Here is a 24159-nt window from a genome sequence, read left to right on the forward strand (position 1 = left end):
GCCGAGTGAAATTTTTGGACTTTTAAATGAAATTTTTTTCTTTGTATCTAAAATTCACGACTATCTACACTAAATTCATCAACCTTTTCTGCCAAATTCACCTTTTACCAACCATTTTAAAAGTTGAGATGGCTATTGATGTTAAGAGTAGAAAATTGCAAGTTTCCATGTAGACTTTTTTAGCTCTGGAATTTGCCATTGTGAATGCTATCTTACTGCTTCATCCACTGCACACTTAGGGAGAAATTTTCCCTCTCATTTTTCTTCATGATTCTCTCAGTGTCCATCATACATGTTTAGGAGGTTGTGATCCCTGTATAGGTCAACCTTCATGTGCTGCTTTTTATTCCCTCACTTTACCATATTGTGTATGCTTCTATCTTTCTATATATTGACATAATGTCTTATCTGTCACTTTAAATGGCAACATAGCCTGGCCAGTGTGGCTCAGTGGTTAAGCATCGACCCATGTACCAAGAGGTCACAGGTTCAATTCCCGGTCAGGGCACATGCCCAGGTTGTGGGCCTGATCCCCAGTGAGGGGCATGCAGGTGGCAGCCAATCAATGTTCTTTCTCATCGATGTTTCTATCTCTCCCTCTCTCTCTAAAATCAATAAAGGGGAAAAAAATTTTTTTAAATAAATAAATGGCAACAGAAATTGATGACTGACTTTTCCATAATTGTGGAATATTGATTTCCAATTTAAGGAAAATCTGAAGTGATAAATAAACTTTTGGTTAAGATAGTTTCCCTGAAAATTGGTTCTTAAATATCATTAGAAGAGGTAAAAATAAATTATGAGCCCTGGCCGGTTTGGCTCAGCGGTTGGAGCGTCGGCCTGCGGTACAGAGAGACCCGGGTTCGGTTCCCGCTAAGGGCATGTACCTCGGTTGCAGTTTGTCCCCGGCCCTGGTTGATCATGCGGGTGGCAACCACTCGATGTGTCCCTTTCACATCGATGTTTCTCTCTCTCTCTCTCTCTTCCCCTCTCCCTCCCGCTCTGTCTGAACAAAAAATGCAAAAATGTCCTCGGGTGAGGATAAAAAAAAAAAAAAAAAAATTATGAAAATGTTCCTCTATGTTTTATTTCAATCATTTGTAAATATGAAAATATAAAGATATCAAATTATTTAAAATGTTATCTTTCAAACCAGGACACTATACACACAGGACACACCCTGTCTGTTTTTACAGGAATTAAGTTATTAAAGGCAATAACATCTTTTTCTCTTGTATCTCCCACTGTTCATAATACAATGTTTGTACAGAGGTGCAGCTCAATAAATGAAACAATATTAGGATAACTTATTAAAGTATATGAAACATAATCTAGCTTTTTGAGGTAAGAGTTAAATGTACTCTTCACATTTTCATCATGCTTTTCAAATTGTTATACTGGTTAATTTATTACTATTATTGTTGTTGCTGCTGCTGTTTGGTATTTTTCTCAGTGTGGGGACAATACTATTGTGTTAATTGTTTTCTTAACTGATTACATAGAAATATCCTGTGCTTTTCCAGTGAGAATATCAGACTAATTGCAGATCTTTTATTACTAGACTTCATTATTTTGACCATTTCTGTTTCAGCTTTTTTTTCCTTCAGCTTTTATTTTGAAGTTTGTATCTTTCTTTCATATTAATTCTGAATCTCCATTTTCCAGTTATAAAGAGATATTTGTAAATATGTAGCATTCTCGGATCACATTTGACCACACTCATGACATATATTGTCAGAAAATACCTAAAGGCATAGTTTCTGTAGAAATCATATATCTCGCCCTGGCCAGTTTGGCTCAGTGATTGGAGCATTGGCCCACAGACCAATGAGTCATGGGTTCGATTATGGTCAAAGGTATGTACCTCAGTTGCAGTTTGTCTCCAGCCCTGGTTGGTCATGCAGGAGGCAGCCACTCAATGGGTCCCTTTCACATCGATGTCCCCCCCCCCCCGCCCCCATCTCTTTCTTCCTCTCTCTCCCTCCCACTCTATCTGAACTAAAATGGAAAAATGCCCTCGGGTGAGGATAAAAAAAAAAAAGAAAAGAAGTCATAGATCTCATTTTAATTATTTTAACTTTTTAGGTCTAAAAAATTTCATGTATCCCCATTTTCTTTTCTGCCAATTATAGAAAAAGGGAGATAATCATAAAAGTTAAGAGTTGAGAAGGATCATCAAATCTTAGTCCCTTTCAAAGATGAGGAGACTGAGACACAGACTAATTAAGATCAAGATCATACAGCTAGTTGGTGGCAGAACCAGAATTGGAAACTACATTTTTAAAAATAAAATGTTCATAAATAACTATTTAACACAGGAGAGATAGCCAAGCATGAATTATTTTTTAATAATTCAGCTCTAAAAATGTAACATGATTTTAGAAACTTTTTGCTTTTTAAAAATAGTCTTTAAAACTCTATGATGGAGGCAATACAATTAAATACAAAGTTAGACTCTTTCTGTATATTTAAAATTGTTTTGTTTTTTATCCCACTGAGAATTAAGAGAATTTTAAGAAAGACCATTTTACAGAATATAGTTCAAAATTAATCCTGAAGAATCATTATTTCTCAAGTAGAACATGAATTTTCAGTTACTTAAAAAAGCACAGGCCCTAGCCAGTGTGCTAAGTGGTTAGAGCATCAGCTGTGCACAGAAGGGTCATGGGTACGATTCCTACATTCTTGGGTTGCAGGCTCAATCCCCAGACCCAGTTGGGGTGCGTGTGGGAAGTAACTATTCTATGTGTCTCTCATACATCAGTGTTTCTCTCTCTTCTTTTTTTCCCCTTCTCTCCTTTCCACTCTCTCTAAAAATCAATGAAAAAAATATCCTCAGGTGAGGATTAATTAAAAAACAAACAAACAAAAACAACACAGCTTATGGAACAACCCAAAAAAATGAAGGCAAAGTGTTCTGTTCAAACAGAAGGACAGCTACGTACTAGAGACACACACTACAGTGTTTGTTCCCTGCATGTCTGATGTAAAGAAGTGTGTGTGTGTATGCACTATCATCTTTGTGCAAAGAAGGGGAAAGGATAGGATTTGAAAAATTATTCAGAAAGGAACACTTTTTTTTAATACATTTTTATTGATTTTTTTTTTTTTTTTTTTGAGAGAAAGGGAGAGAGTGAAACATTGATGTGAGAGAGAAACATCAATCAACCACCTCCTGCACACCCAGGGATCAAGCCCACAACCCCTGCATGTGCCCTGACTGGGAAACCAACCCTCTCAGTCCATGGGACAACGTTTAATCCACTGAGCCACACTGGTCAGGCCAGGAAGGAACATTTTTTATTCAGATAGCATTTTTTTATCTTTAAGGTTTTAGGTTTTGAGTATTTTTGTTCCAGGGAAAGGACTGATCAGCTTGTGTAAACCCAATTTAGCAAACCCAGTTAGCATTTATGTTAAAATGAAGGTAATGAGGAGCTGGTGTGCCTTACTCTGAAGTGACCATCTTTCCACCCTACACTGATAACTTCCTTTAAGAAAAAGGCTCAGCTTTTTTTGTGTGTGTGAAATAATATCTAATATTTGTTGAAATCTTATCGGCACTGTAAACTATCTTGTCAGATTTGACAGGCACTGAAGCTATTTTGTAAGCATTTTCTGAGATTAAATGAGATAATGCATTAAAATGCCCAGCCCAAAGTAAGAGCTCAGTAAACTTGGTTATGTAAATTATTTATCTATTCCATGGGGAGAGGAGGAAGATGATGCTCATACAAGTTAAGGATTTATTCAAGTTTACAGAGCTAAGATAGAGCAAAGTTAAGATTCAAACCCAAATTGTGTCTGGTTCTGGAGCTACCACTTTTAGCCCTTACCTGACACTCTTTTAGAAATTTGTTTTCTTAAACTTTTATATTGTGCTAGACACTCACTAGAACAATTTTTAAAAAGCAAGATAAATTAAAAGGGGTAAAAAAGAAATAAAATGGGTGAATTATTGTGTTGTTTTCAAGATTTCCTATTTAAGGAAATCTCCAAAGGGTCCTAGTCTAAGCAATCAAAGCTTCTGTGACCCACTGTATGATTTGAACAGGTCATAGATTTTCTGTTCCAATGTGTTATTTGGGGGCATGTATATGTATGCTTTCCTAACTACTCTGGTGAAATTGAAATAAAATAATGTATTCTTCCTTACATTTATATAGTACTTTGCAATTGTCAAAGACTTTTAACTATATTATCTCATTTGTTCTTCACAATGGCCGAAGAGTGAGGAGAACAAGTATTCTTTAGACCAAGCATATGATATACTTACGGCTCAGAGATTAAATAACTTCTATAGGGTCATGCTACTGGTAAATAGTAGATATTAGATTAGAATCTTCAAAGATAGAAACCAGAACTCCTTCCAGTGCATATCCTATGTCTCTCCTATGTTGCTACTTTGAATGCAAAATGTTGCTTATCACTTGACTGTTTTTACACAAAGCATTCACCCTGAGGGAAACAGTAGCAACCAGTGCCAAGAAGGCCCTTACTTCTTGGGAGCCTGCTTGACCAGGTTTGGAGATTGAGCAGTCATGCAACTACCCGATGAATCATTTGACAATGGAGGGGAAAGGTGCAGAAGAGTTCCTTGTAGATTTAAACATAAGAAGGATACAAAACTAAAAAAATGGAAACAAAACAGATTCCAGAGGAGCCCCACTGGTGTGGCTGAATGGTTGTGTGTGAACCTATGCACCAAGAGGTCACTAGTTTGATTCCTAGTCAGGGCACATGCCTGGATTATGGGCTCAGTCCTCAGTAGAAGGTATGCAGGAGGCAGTCAACCCATGTTAATGCTTCTCTCATAGATGTTTCTATCTCTCTCTCCCTCTACCTTCCTGTCTCTAAAAAGTCAATTAAAAAAAAAAAGAAAAAAAGATATCTTTGAATCAAAATTCAACTTGTTCTTTTAAGTAGAGACACTTTGGGAAAGAAATGTAGCTAAACAGTCTAGTTTATTTGATATTAAACACCAAGTGTATTACCAAAGTATAGCAATCTGCTCAGTTCTAGTGCCTGTTAAAATTCTGTCCAGTTTTATACTCAAATGTCATTTTGCACTGCGTTTAGCAAGCTAAAAATCTTAAGAATTAATAAAGATATAAGATAAATATCTTATAAGATATTTATGCTTTTTCAAAGTTTACATGTCAGACATTTTAATTAAATGGATAGCCCTGGCTAGTGTGGCTCAGTTGGTTGAACATCATCCCATGCACCAAGAGGTCAAAGGTTCAATTCTGGTGGCCAGGGCACATGTCCAGGTTTTCAGGATCACCAGTAAGGGGCCTGCAGGAGGCAGCACATTCACATTTCTCTCTCATCAATGTTTTTCTCTTTCTTCCCTTCCTCTCTTCAAGAAGAAAAAAAAAATCAATACAAATATATTTTTTAAATTTTTTTTCTTTATTGAGTTTAGAGAGAGGGGAAGGGAGAGGGAAAGAGAGATAGAAACATCTATTGGCTGCCTCCTGCATGCCCCCTATTGGGGATTTGGCCCACAACCTGGGCATGTGCCCTGACCAGGAATCAAGCTGACGACTTCCTGATGCATGGGTCAACACTCAACCACTGAGCCACACCAGCCGGGCAATAAAAATATTTTTTTAAATAAATAAATAAAATAAAGGATAACTTGTTCAGAAAAACTTATTTCCTTGAATTGCCTAGATTAGAAACCCCAAAGTATGCTTTTTATAGAATTAATGGTAATAACTGATGGTATATGGTAAGGGACTGCATGGTCAAATAAGTTTGGAAAAAAGCATGCTAACTTTAGTAAATACATTTCTTTGCTCCAGGATTTGTCTGAGCCTATACATTGTACACCTATACATATTTTAAAGAAAAAGCCGTAAAAGGCAATATTTCCCTAACTTGTTCCTTTTTTTTTTTTTTTTTAATTAAACTCATTTCATAATGTAACATCTGGATTCATGTTTTATGGAATACACTTTTAAAATGTGAAGCTCATATTTGGAAAGAAATATTGATATTTAAGACTTAGATTTTTGCCATCAGCCCAAATTTATAGTAAAATTGCCAGCCTTCTTTTATGTAGACTTGGCTTTATTGTTATTCAAAAGATAGCAGAAATTTGTTCTGTGCCTTGAATCGTGAAAAGTTAAACCCATTTTTATTTCAAATGTTCTATAAAGAAAAGTCAGAACATTCTAAATGCCCATTTAGAGGGTGATTCTTAAGTAAATTATTCTATATACATAGGATAAATATCTGTCAAAATATAATCTTATAAGAATATTTAATGAGAAGGGAACATTATCAAAATATATTAAGTCAGACATGAAGACCACAAAACAAAATACAGTATTATTCCAATATTATAAAACAAGCAAATGAGAAACAAAAACAAAACAAGACTGGAAGAAATAAAAGCACCAAAATGTTAACCTGATTAATAGTAAATCAGTTAAAACCAAAATATATATCCAAATATATGTGCCACCACAGAGTACTTGTGTTGTTTTTTGGCTTAAAGTCTAGTTTTTGGGAAACCTAATTCAAAAGAAATCTTAAGATCTAAATGTGGCTTATACCCTTGCCAGTAATTCTCTTAAACAGGTCAGGTTGGTCTTCTGTTTACCAGTTTCTGAACTTTAAAGATGGAAGGTACTTCTTCCTATCGACAGGATTTTGTGAAGACTTGTGAAATAATAAAATGTATTCACTTCTGATGTTTAATGCATGAGGTGCTGATGACGTTAGCCACTCTGTGTTCCTGTTTGTGTCCCGAGGCTAAGCTCATTTTGAACCTCATGGTGCTGTCACTCCTGTGAGCAAGTATCTAGAAAAGTACATAGGAGGACCCTGGGGAATCACTTCAAAATGTTACATGGCTTTGGCTTACCTGATAAATGATGAACATGCCTCAGGCACCACTCAGCCTGAGACTCCTCCAATTCACATTTCAACTCAGCAGAATATATTTTTCACCCTCAGCATCCTATAGAAAGTGTGCTTCCTGTGATCTCCAGCAACCTCTTCTTTCTTTTTGGTCCTTCTCACTGATCACCTTCTTGAAATACTGACCTCACCTGGCTTCTCTCCATGATTCTCTAAGCCCTTTCTCCTCTGCTCTCTTCCTGGCTATTCTGCTGCTGCTGTCTCCTGGATGTCGGTGTTCTCTGGGGCTCCATCCTCCATGTCCTTCTCCTCTCCGTGAATCATCCTTCACACCTATAATCACACTCCTCAGGTTAGAAATCACTTTCTCTTCCCTCCTCTGAAAGAAAGGAGGAACCAGATTCAGAAAGCAATTGGCACGTTATTCCAAGTATCATAAAAATAAATAAATATAGTAAAAGTAAAACTTTTATTCCATTATATTAACTTATTAGATGATTAAAAAGATAATTCTGTGCCCCAAATTTCAGAAGGAAAATAGAAATCATTTCCTTCCTTGGGTCATAGTCCCACTCTTGAATATGCTCTTCCTTATCAATCTTTCTTTGTCTACCACCCACTAATATGGTACTTAGCTTAAACCTTTCAACATAAATTTCTATTTCATTAACAGTGTTTTCTCTTACTGCTCTAAGTTTGTTTCCTTCACCTCCCCCCCCATATATTTCTACCATACTGATTTGCCTATGTTTGCTTAGTAAAACTAATGCTCAAGTAGTTTCATGTGCTCAAGATTGTAAGGTACCTAAAGGTTGCTATCTTTCTTCCCTCTCCCTGCCCTTTCCTCCTGCTCAGCCTAGTCTCTCCACCCTCTCACTTTTATCCTTCTGTCCATTCAACCTTGAAATAACACTGGACTATACACAATAGTCTGTCAGTGAGTACCAGTCATTGGGTTAAATAAGGTAAGAGTAATTATGTAAAATCCAGTTTAGATAAAAATAGCAAATATTTTTAATATATATGGTTGAATACTTCAATATGTCTTATTTTCTAAGACAGACCTTAATTCTTCTGGCAAATTAATTGGAATGGATGACATTCCTTAAATAGTACATTATTATTCAAGTTCCAAATGATTTCCTGTTTATGCCTCCCACCACTTCTCCAGCTGCCTCTAGTAGTATCCCCACTAAAATGTTGCCACAGAGGTCACATCAACAGCCTGCAAGATAGTGAGGGAAAGATCAGATGATTTATAGAACTTGGAATTAAGGAAGGCAAGTCCTAAAAATGGTTAAACTTACCCAATCACCTTTTTTTTTTTTTTATTTCAAGGGTCGGGGGGAGTCTAAAGTTTGGCAAAATTCTTGCTGTGCTCAGAGTAGGTTTTATATAAATTTAGGATTTTACGTTACACAATAAGATGTATAGCATTTCATGATATATATTTTAAGTTGCAATAGTGCTAGAACTGTTTCATGGATTTTTAAAAATTCTAATTCCTTCTCAGACAGGCCCAATTTGTTTTAGCCATATACACTGGACCCACAGTTTAACTGAAATGACTTTAAGTCTATCCTGCTATAGTTTGATAAGATTCATAATTTGTCCTTTGTTCTTTAAGGTAGAGATAGACTCTGTCTGAAAATATTCTGAACTATTTTATTTTATATCAAACATAGTTCTTAAATATTATGTACAGAATTCCATGCATAAGTCAACTCTGTAGATAAATCAGTTCAATATTTTTACTATGAAATCTTATGAATTATATTGCAATGAATTTTGCAGTATTTTATTCCCAACATTTCCTAAATGAAAAAAAGCAACATATAAAAAGCTTCCTAAAAGTTATGTTGGAAGGATTATTTGATGCCATTTCATTATATAGCTTAGTATGAAAATATAAAGCAGGAAGTTAAGAAAAATGGTCACTTCAAGTGAAAATATACTAATCCAGTACTTAGTGCTTTAATACAATGCTTTCAATTACAGCACTATATTATATTCTAATGTTGAGTTCATTGTGCATTCATGCATTTTAAAGAAATTAATTTCACATTTTCCCAATTAAATACAAATGCAGTGTCTCTCTTTATTGTTAGCTTTGTGAGGCAACCAGTACCATGATTTTTTTTTTTTACCTTATTGTTATAGTAAAGAGAATTTAACTTCTTTGGATCACTATCCATTTTTGCCTTCCTTTTTGCCTGCCTCAGAGGAAGATGGTCCTAAAGTTAATCCATTTATATCCCCACGTATCTCCTTCCTTCAAAAAACAACAGTGGCCTGAATAGCTACCCCTTTCTGTCTGTCTCTTTCCCCTCCCCTCATAGCCAAGCCCCTTGAAAGAGGTATCTTCTTTTCTCACTTTTAGTTGACTCATTTCATTTTATTTTCCAGTTTCTGGGGCTCCACTCTGGCAACAGACCCAGGCATTCCAATTTCAGCATTGCCTCTTGCCAGTTTTGATACCATAGGCAGCAGGTCTTGCAACCTCTCTAACAGGACACACCTCATAGGACTGTCATAAAAATTAAATGAGGTAATGCATTTCAAACAGACTTCTACATTGCCTAGCACATAGTAAGTGTTCAATAAATTGTCACATCAAAGATAATTTAATGTCTTTGGAAGTTAAATGATAGTTATTCTTACTGATTAAAAGGGTAATAGGAGTTCAGAGATGAAAACTTTGGTATAGGCTTAAGAATTATTATGAATTTACTTAACCACTTACTCATTCTTCAGATTAGGAAATTAGGACTCAGAGAGGTTAAGCAGTCAAAGAAAGTTTCGTGAAGGTGACATTTGAGTTGGATTTTGAAGGACAACAATAGTTTACATCTATTGAATATTTACTGTAAGCTAGAGACCATTGTAAATGCTTTACATGGATTACTTTACTTAATCATTAAAACATTCCCCAAAAATGTGAGGTAGCATTTCAGTAGAAGCAGATGATCTGAAGTCAAAGAACAGAGAGAAAAGAATGAATGAAAACCTGGAGGGAGGAAAGACATTCTGACGCTGAGGAGACAAGATTTACCAGCCAGAGTGAAGAGCTTGTCTTAGGCAGTAATGAGAAATGATATTGGACAGAGGGAGGGAAAATTATGAGGCCTTGACAGCCATGCCAAAAGAAAACAAAAATGCTTTATAGAATGGAAAAATAAAGAACAGTTATAAAGAAATGATTTGGGGATGGGAGGATACAGATGGATAAGGGGGCTCAGGGCACACTGATTTGGTGACAGGCACTGTGAAGCCCTGAAGGGCAGTTTGAATTGTGTTTTTCATATCCCCAAGGACCCACCATGGGTTCCCATTAGCCACTATTAGGGAAATACCAGCACAGTTTTCTTATAAAGTAAGATCTTCATAAAGGTTCATTAAAGTAATGAATTAATCAAAAATGAACTGGATTGGGGGTTGTTTCTAGGTGGGACTATGGTGAAGACAATAGGAATGGAAATAATGAGGCAAATCCCAGAAACAATTTCAAAGAAGAAATAATAGGACGTGGGCACATATTAGACATAAACTAATACTTAGATCCATATTTCAGGTTTACTATATATAGTGAACTGCAGTGTCAGCGTAGTTATTATTTTTACCATTAAACTCATGTGTCTTTACTTTCTACTCCTACTCCCTCCTCCCAATTCTTACCAGTTCCCCCTGGATTGTTGTTTGAGTTTCCAATGAACTCTGGCCAAGTAAACCTTCTCATCTTCAAGCACATCTCAACACTTTGGTTTATACAGTTGCCATATTCCATGAATACCCTTTCTTCTACCATTTCATTCCCATTACCAGCTGGAATCCTTGTCATTCTTCAGAACCAAATCACCTGCTGTCTTCTCTATCATGCCTGATCATCCCAGCTAGAACTGACAACTTTCTGAACTCGCACAACACTGCATCTCACTGTACTGGTCATTTGGTTAACTGGGTATCCCTTTATCAGTACTTTATTTGTATCCCCTATGATACTGTTACCTATTCAATAAACGTTTGTGACATGAATTAAAAGTATTCAAAATAGCTCTGGCAGGTTTGGCTCAGTGGTTGGAGCGTTGGCCTGCAGTCCAGAGAGACCTGGGTTCTGTTCCCGCTAAGAGCACATACCTCGGTTGTAGTTTGTCCCCAGTCCTGGTTGGGGTCGTGTGGGTGGCAGCCAGTCAATATGTCTCTCTCACTTCGATTTCTCTCTCTCTCTCTCTCTCTCCCTCCCACTCTATCTGAAGATAAAATGCAAAAATGTCCTCAGGTAAGGATAAAAAAAAAAATTTTAAATAAAAATAAAAATAAATAAATATATAAAAATGGTATTCAAAATAATGCAAATCCCTTCTCCACCAAGATTTTTCCTTTGAGGAAAGGTTAATATAGACAGCTTTACACTAGTATGTATCTTTCTTAACATTGAAAATGTCACATCACCATTGTTGGGGATACTTAGACAAAGAGGAAACTTTAAGCTGGGAACAAGGAAAGTTAAAGTGAAAGACTGTGCAGGATTAGCCATTTTTGAAGGAACCTTTTGGTTAGATAAAGTAAGCTGAAGAAATAATCCTGAAGAGAAACTAAAAAAACAATCCCATTTACCATTGAGGCAAAAAAAATTAAGATACCTAGGAATAAACTTAACCAAAGAAGTAAAGGACCTATTTGCAGAAAATTACAGGACATTGAAAAAAGAAACGGAGGAAGATATAAAAAAGTGGAAGCACATACCTTGTTCATTGATTGGAAGAATTAACATAATTAAAATGTCCATACTACCCAAAGCAATCTATAGATTCAATGCAATCCCCATCAAAATACCAAATGACATATTTCACAGAACTAGAACAAATACTCTAAAAGTTTATATACAACCAAAAAAGACCCTGAATAGCCACAGCAATCTTGAAAAAAGAATAAAGTAGGAGGGATCACAATACTGGATATTAGATTATACTACAAAGCTATTGTAATCAAAACAGCCTGGTACTGGCACAAGAACAGGCAAATAGATCAATGGAACAGAACAGAGAATCAGGAAATAGAACCAAGACATTATACTCAATATTTGACAAAGGTGGCAGGAGGATACAATGGAGTAAAGACAGCCTCTTTAACAAATGGTGTTGAGAAAATTGGACAGCTACATGCAAAAAAAAAAAAAAAATGAAGCCAGACCACCAACTTACACCATACAGAAGAATAAACCCAAGATGAATAAAAGACTTATATGTGACTCGTGAAACCATAAAAATCATAGAAGAATATGTAGGCAACAAAATTTCAGACATCACAGGCAGTAGAATTTTCAGTGATACAACACTTAAGGCAAGAGAAACAAAGGAAAAAATTAATATATGGGACTACATCAAACTAAAAAGCTTGTGCACAGCAAAAGAAACGAACCATCAAAATTGAAAAGGAACCTACTAAATGGGAGAGCATAATTGCCAATGATACATTAGATAAGGGCTAATTTCCAAAATATATAGAGTATTCATACAACTCAACAAAAGGAAGACAGAGAGCCTAATTAAAAAATGGGCAGAGGACCTAAATAGACACCTCTCCAAACAGGACATACAAATGGCCAAGAGACATATGAAAAAATGCTCAATGTCACTAATCATCAGAGAGATGCAAACTAAAACAACTATGCCAGAATGGCTGCCATCAACAAATCATCAAACAACAAGTGTTGACGAGGGTGTGGAGAAAAGGGGACTCTAGTGCACTGCTGGTGGGAATGCAGACTGGTGCAGCCACTATGGAAAACACTATGGTGTTTCCTCAAAAAGTTCAAAATTGAACTGCCATTTGACCCAGTGATCCCACTTCTAGGAATATATCCTAAGAAGACTGAAACACCAATTAGAAAGAATATATGTACCCCTATGTTCATAGCAGCATTATTTACAATAGCTAAAATCTGGAAACAGCTCAAGTGTCCATCAGTAGATGACTGGATTAAAAAAGCAGTGGTACATACACAATGGAACATTATGCATCTGTAAGACAGAAAGATCTATCCTTTGAGAGGACATGGAGGAACCTGGAGGGTATCATGCTAAGCAAAATAAGCCAAACAGAGAAAGACAAATACCACACGATCTCACTTATTTGTGGAACATAATGAACAACAACAACAAAAAAGCTGATGAGCAGAACACACCCAGAGACATAGAAAAGAGTATGGTTCAACTGACAAACCTCAGAGGAGGGGCGGAGGGGAGGGGTGAGATAAACCAAAGAACTTATATTCATGTATGCGTAACCAATGGACATAGACAAGAATGCTTGGCAGTGGGCAGGATAAGGAGGAAGGTGTCTGCAGTGGGAAAGGGATATGCAACAAAAATTAATTCATTTTAAAAAAAAAAAAAAAACCTGAACCTGAACCTTTATTGCTGCACTTCTGCCCCTTAGGAGGGAGAGAAGTGAGCTGACTATAAGAAGGACACCAGCCTTTGGTCCTTGGAAACCCAGGGCATTGAGTTGGATGGGGAACTGACGCAGAAGGAAAATGTCTCTTACCAGGCATATTATCTGCAAAAATTTAAGCTTAATTTGTAAGCCTCTCTTTCAACCTGCTGTGGGAGGTGATTCTGGAATTTCTAGAGAACAAGGAATTTAATTGTATGGTGCCCATAATTACTAATGTGGGATGGGGAGAATGTTATCCATATGGTGTTATTTTTAGTGAAGGTTAAATATATATATATTCATTTCCTTGGTGTTTCATTCATGACTTAAGACTATTTTGTTCTATAAAGTCTTGGGTTCCTTAATCAACAAATTCTACTAGGATTTTCAGAAATCTAATTCTCTAGGCTGGAGAGGACTACTATACTAATATTCAGCCAGTATTTTCAGAACTGTGAAACCTGTCTCACTAGGTGCCATATTTCACAGTATAACTGGCAATTCTTGAAGATCCCAGACTGTAACATGCACTTTTGTGGGCCTGAGTTTTTGCACATGCTGCTTCCTTTGCCTAAGATACCTTTCTTCTCTTCAAATCCCCCCAAAATGGATTTTTGCATGGTTAACCCATGCTTATCCTACATAATTTTTACTCAGATATCATTCCCTCCAAAAAGCCTTCCCTGAATGCTTTCATTAGAGCCACTCCCCATGGATTGGGTGCCACTCCTGCCTGTTTCCACAATAGCTTGGGCTTTTATCGAAACACTCACCTCTGGTGTGGCAATTGCCATCCACAGGTCCTTCTCCCACTGTGTAAGCTCCTCCAGGAACCTTGTAGGTGCTAGGTAATCAGCAGTGTACTTCAAAGGCTGTGAAGGCTCCATAACTGTTCATTGAATGAATAAGTGCATAGTCTTACAGGAAATGTAATGGAAATCCCTCTGCCTAGCAGATGTGAGTTGTCAATATAGGAGGTTTAGGATACTTTTGGAGAACTGCCCTTTATGTTCTCATTATCTTCTCCCACCTGGTAACGTGTAAACCCCCTGAAAGGTAGCAGTCTGCCTAAATACAGTATCTAAGAATAGTGATTATTTTTACTATGTAGCTCCCGGGGAGAAGAACAGTCTTAAACCTTTTTTTTTTTTTTTTATCTCAGTGAACATCAGAAATTTTGCTGCCAAATTTATTAAACCCAACCCAACAGTAGTTCTGATTTTTTAAATGTTCCACTGGCAAGAGCTCTCTGGGGAAACCATTTTCACTTGTACTATAAACCAAGTGTTAACAATCTATCACATCCATCGAGATCTCTTCTAATAGCTAATAATTTAGCTATTCCTTTTATTATTTATTTATTCATTTTTATTATTTTATTATTTGTAGGTTTGGCAGTACAACAGGTCTTCATATGATTCAATTCTGGAATTTTTCACAGAACAAATGATAGGTGTGAACCCGTAACTATGTTGAAATGGCATTTTCTTTCAGTACACAGAAAACCTTGGGCCATCTATACAGAATTGGCTCTGAAAGCTTGAAATTGGCTTTGCTTTAAATTTTTTTCCTTAAGGTTACAGTGTTACAGTTCGATAATAATTATACCCTTTGCTTCAATTATAATAAATGTGTGAGTATGGTTTGATAAAATGCAGAATTAAAAAACAACAACTCTACTTTGGATCAGAGTAGGATGACAGCCGTTAATATTGGGCCCAGTGGGTGGAAACTGACCAATGTTGTGAGGCAAAGTCTTTGAAATGTTATAATCCGGAGTTTCCTTAGACATCCTTTGCCCCTAATTTCGACTGCATTGTTTTGTTTTGTTTTGTTTTAAAGACCTAATGCGCAGCGATAACGATGCCTCACCCACCGGCTGTGCCCCTGGAGCGCCGCTCCTGACCCGCCGCCCGCGGCCTTGGTCCCCGGTCGCCCCCGCCCCTCGCGCCGGCCAGGGCGGGGGGACAGGTGCCGGAGCGCGGCGACCTGGGGCCGTAGCGCCGCCCCCCGTACTTCTCCCGCCGGGGCCTTTCGGAAAGCCGCGCGGGTACGGATAGTTGCTCGGCACCTTCGCCTGTCAACCAACGGCGCTCCCTCGGAAAGTGAACGTGTGCGGGGAGCGAGCGGCGGCCCGAGCTGTGGGCCCCCGGCATCCGAGAGCCCAGGCCCTCCGGCCAGCCCCGCCGCCTCCAGGCCGCGGAGGGCGGGGGCCTCCAGCAGCCAGGCGCGGCCCACACGGCCGGCGGGCGCCGGGGGTTGACGGGACGCGCGCTCCGGGCTGGCGCCCGTTCGAGCCCGCGCCCTCCCCCCCCGCGTGCCCGCGCCGCTGCGCGATGCAGTGTGGGGAATGGCTGGGGTTGGCTGAAGAGCGCACAGTGGAGTTTTAATGTCCGCCATGTTGGCCATGGCGTATTGAAGAGAGCGAGCGAGAGAGGAGCGGAGCGGCACAGCCTCCCACCCTCCCGGCTGCTGTTAGGGCCCGGACGGCGAGCTCTGCGCTCCGCCCCTCAAGTCCCCGGCAGCGGTAGGCGAGTGGGGACCGAACCCCCGGTTCTCCATGATCCCGCTGGCCGGGGCCGTTTCCCCAGAGCAGAGAGGTATCTGCTGCGCCTGAGATGAGTAAACTATCGTTTCGGGCGCGGGCGCTAGACGCCTCGAAGCCGCTGCCGGTTTTCCGCTGTGAGGATCTGCCCGACCTGCACGAATACGCCTCGATAAACCGGGCCGTGCCGCAGATGCCCACCGGAATGGAGAAAGAAGAGGAGTCGGTACGTGTTAACTCCCCTGTCCGACCCACCGCCAGGCCCCTCTCGCTCTGCTGCCGGCGGCCGCGGCGGAGCACCAAACCCACACAAAATGGCCGTCATCTTCTCTCCGCCGCCGACTCTCAGTCGCCGGCCAGCCCTCTACCCCGCCTCCCCGGCCTCGACCCCCGGCCGCCGCGGCCTGGCGGGGCCTCCTCTGAGGCCAACCGCCGACCCCGGCCACTTATACCCGGGTCCCACAGAGTTCGGGAGCCCGAAAGGCACAAAGGGGTCACGTGACGAAGCTGCCGGCAGCCATTTTGTGGTCTCAGTTGTCGGGTTGGGCCTTGTGCATCTGGAGAGTGGAACGGGCTGGGTGGCGGTGGGGCTGCGGCGCGCTGGGTGCCGGGGAGGACCCGCCTGTGCGCCGCTCCGCAGGCCGCTGGGTGGCGCTCTAGGGCCACTTCGGCCTTAGCGCGCCTCCGGCGCCGGGGAGCTCAGGTTCTGTGCACCGTGGGGGCGTTTCACTTCTCCGTGGCCTGGAAATGTGGGGGCTCCGCGGGGCCCCACGTAGAGCGTCCGGAAGCTCCAACGTCGATGGCAGGTCTTGAGGCTTTACTCCCCCATCTCTGCAAAGAAGTGTTGAGGGGACTGCGTGTTTTCCCGGATGAATTTCATAACAGATGAGACTTATTTTCTGTATCCTTGGTATTTCTGCATCCATTCCACCGCAGTTCTAGTTAGTCGGGGGGTAATAAACTACTGTCCCTGAGTTTTTCTTTCATCCTTGAAAATATGTTGCAGGTTTTTTGTTTTTTGTTTTTGAGTACGTGGTTCGTGTAAAACCTGTAATTTTATCAGGTTTTGTTCTGTTTTGTTTTTAAATAAAGTTTTTTTAAGTTCGCCTGCTTTCTAGTTTCACGGGGGGAGAAACCCACTTAAAGTAGATGTTACAGGTCTAAATTTTCTTATCCATAACTGAACAAAAAAAATCTTAACATTAAGATATATAATTTGGGTGGATTTCAGTATTTAAATATTTACTTAAAACTAATAGATATTTTATCATAGCTGTGGCTTTACTTTGTCGTGGAAGTTGGGTTCAGACATAAGGATAATAGAATCTTCCTCTCATTTCCCCCAGATCCTTGACAGTATAACTTGATGACTTCTAATTCTAAGAAATTGCATACCTTGGTTTTCAGGTACAGCCATTTAAACAGGGTGCAGTATATTGACAGTCAAGGAAGTCGAGGAGTCGCTGGATTTGTGTCCTACAATTTTGTTGTGGAAAATTGTACTGTAATACCTCTATTTGGTACTGTAAGAATTTTAAATGTAGAAATTATGCTCTGTAATGTTGATTTTGGAAATAAAGCTGTTTAAACTGTTTGGGTTGTTTAACCTTTTAAAGTAAAACAGTTGTGACAGTCCAATGTTACTTTTGAGAGTAGTGTCTTAAATCTAACTTTACAGATAAGCTAAAAAATAAGTGTATGTAGTAGTGGAGATTGTCAGCACATTATGAGACAGAATCTCTTAATTTATTTTACTTGTATCAACTTTAGTGTAGAATGGTGCCATTTGTTTAAATAAGTGATTTGTCTCTAAAATTAAAGTACTTGTGACTGCAGAATCTTGTCTTTTGGTTTTATTTTTGTTTCTGTTTATAAGTTTTACAGGTTATACTTTAAATTTAGGGTGTTGGAGTTACACTACCCTGGAAATTAATTTGTAGTTCTTGTTTTGCAGCCACGAAAGGGGAGAGCCTTGATGAAAAGCGAGATAGCACTACAGTACACTTTAGAAATTTAGTTAAGTCATGCTTTCGTGAAAAGTCTTGGACAATCCCAAGGGCTGCAGCCTGAAATCAGATAATTTTGTTAATTGAAATAATTTTGACATTATAGTGCAGTGGATATTATTAGTTTGTAACATGGAGTTCCTGTTTTTGAGGGACATAAGGAATTTTTTTCTTTCACACTACCTTTTTCTGTCATCTTTTTAGAATTTGTTTCACTTTACATCCAACTAAAACTACGATCTCTGACGTGTAGACTTCAGGAGTAGATACTGAACTTAATAAAAGAATGTGAAAAATACCAGGTAAACAGCTGCTTTACCGTTCTGTGGTTCATGCTGGTAGTTAGTGGCTGTATAAATCACAGTATTGAACGTAGCATTTTACACAATTAGGAAAATGTATACTAAGAATAAAGGTAATTGAATTCTGAGTTAACCTTAGAAAAACAAACTTTTTGATAATTTGCTGTAGCATGATATACAGGCAAAGGATTAAAACAAACTTTTGCCTTTGATTGAACCATTGGTTATGGTGTCTTTTAGGTTGTTTAGAAAAAGTATAATCCTAAATTGATCATCAAAGATGGGGGAGTTTTAGATGAGGACATTTTTGTACACATCACCTCATTAAGAAAGCATGTCATGATCAAAATGTATCTGAAATTGTCAAGTGAGCTATACCTGGTAATTGTTACCATATTTTGTTTCTATGGTAAACTTGACAGAAATTCTAAGTCTTAACATTGGGAAAATAACACTTATTAATGTACTCCCATTTAACCAATTTTTATAACCTAAGTTTAACACATTGACTTTAAGAAACTAAGTAGAAGTCCCCTCCTCCCCCCTAAATGAATTTTTCTCAACTTTGGAATTTAGTTGTTAGTCATTATTTTATTGTAGTAGGATTGAAAAGTAATTTCAGATTATAATAAATTGAAGGACTTGATCGAGATCACAGATGTTAGGGTTTATAGTCTGAAATGATATGTAATGTGTTGTAACTTGTTAACTCAAAAAGGAAAGATTGAAGGCCCAATCATTAAACCCAGGTTAAGGACCACTTACAAAGCAGCCAAGTGTTTTTTGTACTTAGGAGAAAGTTGGAAAGACGTACATATCTCTGATATGAGAAAAAATGGTTAAGCACTACATTTTCAAAACAAAAAATCTACTTTTTTGTTTTTTATAAAAAGTTTAAAATACTTACGTTTAAAAGTTTGATTTCTCATTTTTGAAAGAAATGAGTTTTTTTCTTTAACATCTTGTAAACCAAGATTTTTTTTCATCCCGATAAAATCACAATTGAAAAGCATGATAAAATCTAGTTTCAACTTTTTACCCTGCCCAAGATATTTTTGAATAGAAGTTTAAGTTGGGGGTTTGAGGGTTACATGAAAATGATTCTGAAAGACAGTGGATACCATGATAATGCATATAAAATTTTGTGATGGTGTATTTTTCTAGGAAGAAAGTTCATATTTGTTATCAGTTTCTCAAGGTATTAGGATTGACGGGGGGTGGGGAAGCCAAAGATCTGTCCCAGAAGTTTCAAATGGAGTTATTTTGGTTTTATCATAATGGTAATTATTACATGAACTTAATAGGAGAAGATAATTGAAAAATTAAAGGCTTAGGAAGAGACTTAAGGACTCTACTACAAAAGGAACCTCTTGAAAACTATAGTACCTGGGTACCTAAAGTGTTAATATTAGTTCCTGTTTCAGTGTACTATTTGATACTTAAAATTTTGGATTAGTACCATTTGTACTTATACTTCATTTTCTTACAAAACAGTAATGAAAGTTATATATCTAATGTGTGGGTGCTTTGTGATATGTAATAGAATCGGTGAAATACCTTTTCTCTCAATCAATAGGGCGTACTTAAAAGTGTCATCTAAATATAGGGTAGCTTAAATTTTGTAAACAAGGAATAATCCTGGGCTTACAAATTCATGACTTTGTGGCTAGGTTTAAATATTAAACCAACCACTCGTACTTTAAAATGGACTCGGTTTCAGTTTTATCTTTTTTAATTCTCCCACATCGTGGTATGTAGTAGTAGTCATGGTAAAGAAATAGATGGAAGATACCTATGTGTATGTTTGTACATACTGGCAGGAGTTGTTTGTATATTTGAAGGTGTGGATTCTATGATTCCATTTCCTTGACAAGTTAAGGGGACTTGTTATCAGCAATTGCTAATTGGTTAAAACAGTGATTGTAAAGCAGAGGGTAACATTTTAAAAGAGGCAATAATGCCATGGAATAATGGTATAGTTTGTGATTTTACTTCTTAAAAGAGGTCAGCTCACAGCCCTGGCTGGTGTGGCTTGGTTGGGTGTGGTCCCATGCATTGGAAGGTTGCCAGTTTCATTCACAGCCAGAGCACATGCCCAGATTGGGGGCTTGATCCCTGGTTGGGGGCCTGGAGGAGGTAGCTGATGCATGTTGCACTCTCACATTGATCTCTCTCTCTCTCTCAAATGCAATAAAAAATCTGTAAAAACATTTTTTTTAAAAAGAAGTCAACTCATGAGGAAATAAAAATTTTGTATTTTAATTGGAGAATAAAATGAATTGTGAGTCTCTGAAGTGCAGAAGTGGTATAAAAGTATGAAATACAGAGACAAGAACTAGATAGAATATGCCTTAACTTTTAAAGTAAACTTTGAACCCTTAAAATATGACATATTAATATAGTAAGTTTTCTGTAAGAATAAATTTATGGGAAAATCAGTGAGAAAACAAGTTATTCAAATGTTTTAAACAACTTGCCAGAACTACTTTTTGAAGATGTTGTCTTTGGCAGATTTAAAGTAAATTTCAGCTACCAGCCCCACTGTAGTATGTAGATGAAAAAGAAAAACTTGTTGTAGTTAATAAATCTAATGTGACCCATTGTCTGGAGTTGGACCTTTGAATGGGGATACAATCAGTTCTTTAAAGATAAAAGTTCTTCCTCAATTATTTGTTGTTATGAAGGTTATCTTTAATAAGTTTGGTTCAGCTTTGGATATGCATGGTAACGTAGCTTGCTGAGTCTTGCAATAGATTATTAAAGCAAGTCATTTTAGTTTAATTTCTTTCAATAGAGCACGTTCTGGCGGAAGAAATAGTATGTGGACTTATAGTGAATCCAAGAGTAAAGACAATCTGAAGTTTAAATGTCTTGTGAATGATTTACTATAGGTTCAAATGTTTTTATACATAAACATGAATTATTTTGGAATTCAGTTTTGAATAATTTGGGAATCACAAGTACCAGTTAATATATCCTCTGAGAAAAGGTACTTTGGCTTTTGGTGGCCTTAGATAAGTCAGTTACCCTTTCTAAATGAACTGTAGTATAAGTTAGTATATGTAAATATGCTGTGCTGATGAATTTCATTATTATCAAATACTAATAAAATGTTCAGAATGGCCTTTTTGTTGGTGCTCAAAAACTACTTATATGTATACAATCTCTTGTATTTGTGATAGTCTGATATAAACATGTCAGATGTGTTCTCTGTCCTTAAAGAGTTATATGATATAGTTGTAAAAAACTGTTTTTAAATTTAGATAATTATTAATTGGGAAAAGCATCAAACTAGGAGGTATTAGACCTAAGTCCTCAGCCAGCTTCCAAAACTGTGTTTGCATACATGCTCCCACTGTCCCAGTGTTTCTTAACTGCAAAATGAAGTAGAACTATGATAGTTTCCTGTTGTGCTCAGAGTATTATATTATCAATATATTTAAGTCTGTTTCCAAATGTTATGTGTTTATAGTCATAATTATTTAATCATTAAATCTTGAATTAGTTAATGACTTCACTTGCATATTATATAAACATTTACACAGCAGTAAAGTAGTCTGGGTACATGGATGAGTGGTTTCTGTTCAGGGAGACTCTCTAATTCTAAAGGATTTAGCAAATATAAATGGGTACAGTAGTCATAGAATGCTTTTAGTGTTATTAGAATTTGAAATTAGAGCCAGAATTTTATAGTGATAGTTGCAAATTCATGCTTTACCCATAAATAAGGTAATGTAGTCTGAAGAGAAACAAAATATAAATATGGCTGTTTTGAAGTCTAAAGCAAGAATTTGGTCATTATTCTCAGAGCTAAGTGGGGATAGCTGAGGTGAGGTGTGTTGTTACAAAGACAGAAAATACAGACAAATCCATTTTCATTCACTTTTGTAGCAAATATTTAATGTGTACTTGCTTTAAGCCAAGGATTGTTAAATAAAGGTGCTGTGGATATAGCAGTGAGTGAACAGAGTTCCTTTTTTCATAGATCGTACATTCTAGAACATAGGCTCTATGAGGGCAGGAATTTTGCCTGTTTCATTCACAGTGTGTTTTCAGCACCTGAAATAGTTCCTGGCACATAGTAAGTGTTCAGTGTTTGTTTAATTGAGTGACCAAATTCCAGTGGGAAAACAGAGACAAAAAACAAATGAATAAAAGTAAAAAATGCAACTCTTATGTGGCAGTGGAACAAGATAATACAGAATTTCGGGTGAAAGGAGAATATGGTTTTCTTTGTGTAGATGGTCAAGGAACATTGCACTTGAAATTTGAATGGTGGGAATGAGTCGGCCCTTTGATAACCTGGATAAAGAACATTCTAGGCAGAGAGACCTCTTCCATCCACATGCAGAGAGCCTGCAGTAGGAACAGAAAGCCAGTGTAACTAGAGCAAAGTGACAAAAGGGTTGAGTAATGTGAGATGAGGACCCAGAGTTAGTCAGAGGTTCCATATCTATAGGGTACTACAGGGAATTTTGATTGTTTTGAAAAGAAGTAAACTACGTATTAAGAAAGTTTCAGGCAAGGGGATCACATGATCTGAATGATGGTTTTTTTGTTTTGTTTTGTTTGTTTTTTAAGATTATTCTCCCTACCACATGGAGAAGGAGTCATATTGGGCAAGAGTGAGAGTTGATGGTGGCTTTAATTAGGGTGGAGATGAAGAGAAATCGACGAATTTGAGGTATAGTTTGAAGGTACAACCAACAGAACTTGCTGAGCAATTGGAGTATGCTAGATGAGAAAGAATCAAGGATTAACCCCTGACTATTACCTTGAACAGTTGGATGGATAAATGATTGGACCACTTTCTGAGATGAAAATTGGTGGAGGGAAGGTCAAGAGAAGATGAACTTGTTCAGTGAAATGCCTGTTAGTTATCCATATTTAATTGGAATATGCAAGAATGTAGTACATTAAAGCAGTTTGCACTAGAGATGTATGATCTAGAAGTCATGTGCTGGTACTATAAATTTGAAAGTCTTTGGTGTATAAATGGTTTTAAAAATTGTGCCCTGGGGCTCAGGTAGAGGAGGAGCTATTAGAGAAGTAGGAAGAAAATGAGGATAAGTATGTTTCAAAGAAGGGGAAGGACATTGGCTGTGTCTACTGAAAAGATGAGTATGGGGAGAGTAAGTTTAATCTTGTTAGATGTGTGCTGTTTTGTTTAAGTGGCAGGAAGAAAAGCCCAGTTAGAATAGTAGAAATAATGAACAGTACATAAAGGGGTCATTGCAAGTATAGACGACTCTTTGGAATAGGTCTACTGTGAAAAGGAGCAGAAAAAATAAGGTGGGAGCTGGAACATCAACAAATGATTTCTTTTAAAAAATCACAAAGTTTTAGTAGACACAAACAAGGGGAGGGAAGCAAAGCTGTCCTAGTCGCTATCTAGAGTTTCCAGGCTACAAGTAGGGGAGATCCCAACTAGGGCCTGACAACCTCCTTGAGTTGAGACAGAATGCATGCTCTGGGGAGGTTGAAGTAGTTTCAGAGCAGGGCACAGGAGGTGCACAGAGAGGTCCCCTTAATCTCTGGCTGAAAAGTGATCTCTGAGGAAACTCCCAAGTGTGGGGGAAAGACTACTAGAAGGAAGGAGGAGTGACAGTCCTGGGAGCTCACAAAGGACTGGGAATATGTTGTGTCCTCACAGCTAGAGTGGAAAGCTCTTCTAATATAGAGAGCATCAGACTAGAGTTCCTTAGTAGTGGAGCCAAATTAGCTCTAAAGATTTTTCTACACTCCCCTAATAAAGATTAAACTCTAGCCTCAAAAGGATAAAATTAATTTCAAGTAATTTAACTGTGTCCCAGAAGAAAGCCCCAAAAATGTTTGAAGGAGTACTAAAAGATCTTAACAACATAAAGCTTAGTGTTGGGACCCAATAAAAATTAGCAGGCATGCAAAGAAACTGGAAAGTATAATGGATTTCTAAGTGAAAAATTAAACAAAAAGAGACATGGAAATAACTCAGGTGATAGAATTAGAAGATAAAAAT

At 37.9% G+C, this 24159-nt stretch overlaps 1 protein-coding gene and 1 long non-coding RNA gene across 18 annotated transcripts in view; one reads left to right on the forward strand and one right to left on the reverse strand.

Moving 5' to 3' along the window:
- Nucleotides 1–24159, forward strand: part of EPC1 (enhancer of polycomb homolog 1) — a 94755-nt gene that overhangs the window by 13379 nt on the left and 57217 nt on the right. For 2 of the 17 annotated variants that reach the window (XM_036243453.1, XM_036243540.1), the window contains one exon: nt 22743–22845. The exons of 4 other annotated variants lie outside the window; for them this stretch is intronic. Coding sequence is in view for 4 of the 13 variants with exons in the window: in XM_036243428.1 (XP_036099321.1) it covers nt 15927–16079 (153 nt within the window). In the remaining 9 variants the exon portion in view is untranslated. Of the gene's footprint in view, nt 1–11126; nt 11150–15623; nt 16080–16558; nt 17374–18063; nt 18162–22742; nt 22859–24159 lie in introns of those variants that run through there. 11 more of the 17 variants (XM_036243412.1, XM_036243435.1, XR_004956834.1 and 8 more) reach the window with 9 other exon arrangements.
- Nucleotides 6794–14188, reverse strand: LOC118617566. Its single transcript, XR_004956835.1, has 3 exons — nt 14082–14188; nt 7060–7206; nt 6794–6973 (listed from the first exon to the last, which is right to left on the reverse strand). It is a non-coding gene; the product is annotated as an uncharacterized LOC118617566 (long non-coding RNA).

The sequence above is a fragment of the Molossus molossus genome, unplaced genomic scaffold, assembly GCF_014108415.1.
Source record: "Molossus molossus isolate mMolMol1 unplaced genomic scaffold, mMolMol1.p scaffold_m16_p_1, whole genome shotgun sequence".
NCBI classification, from domain to species: Eukaryota; Metazoa; Chordata; class Mammalia; order Chiroptera; family Molossidae; genus Molossus; species Molossus molossus.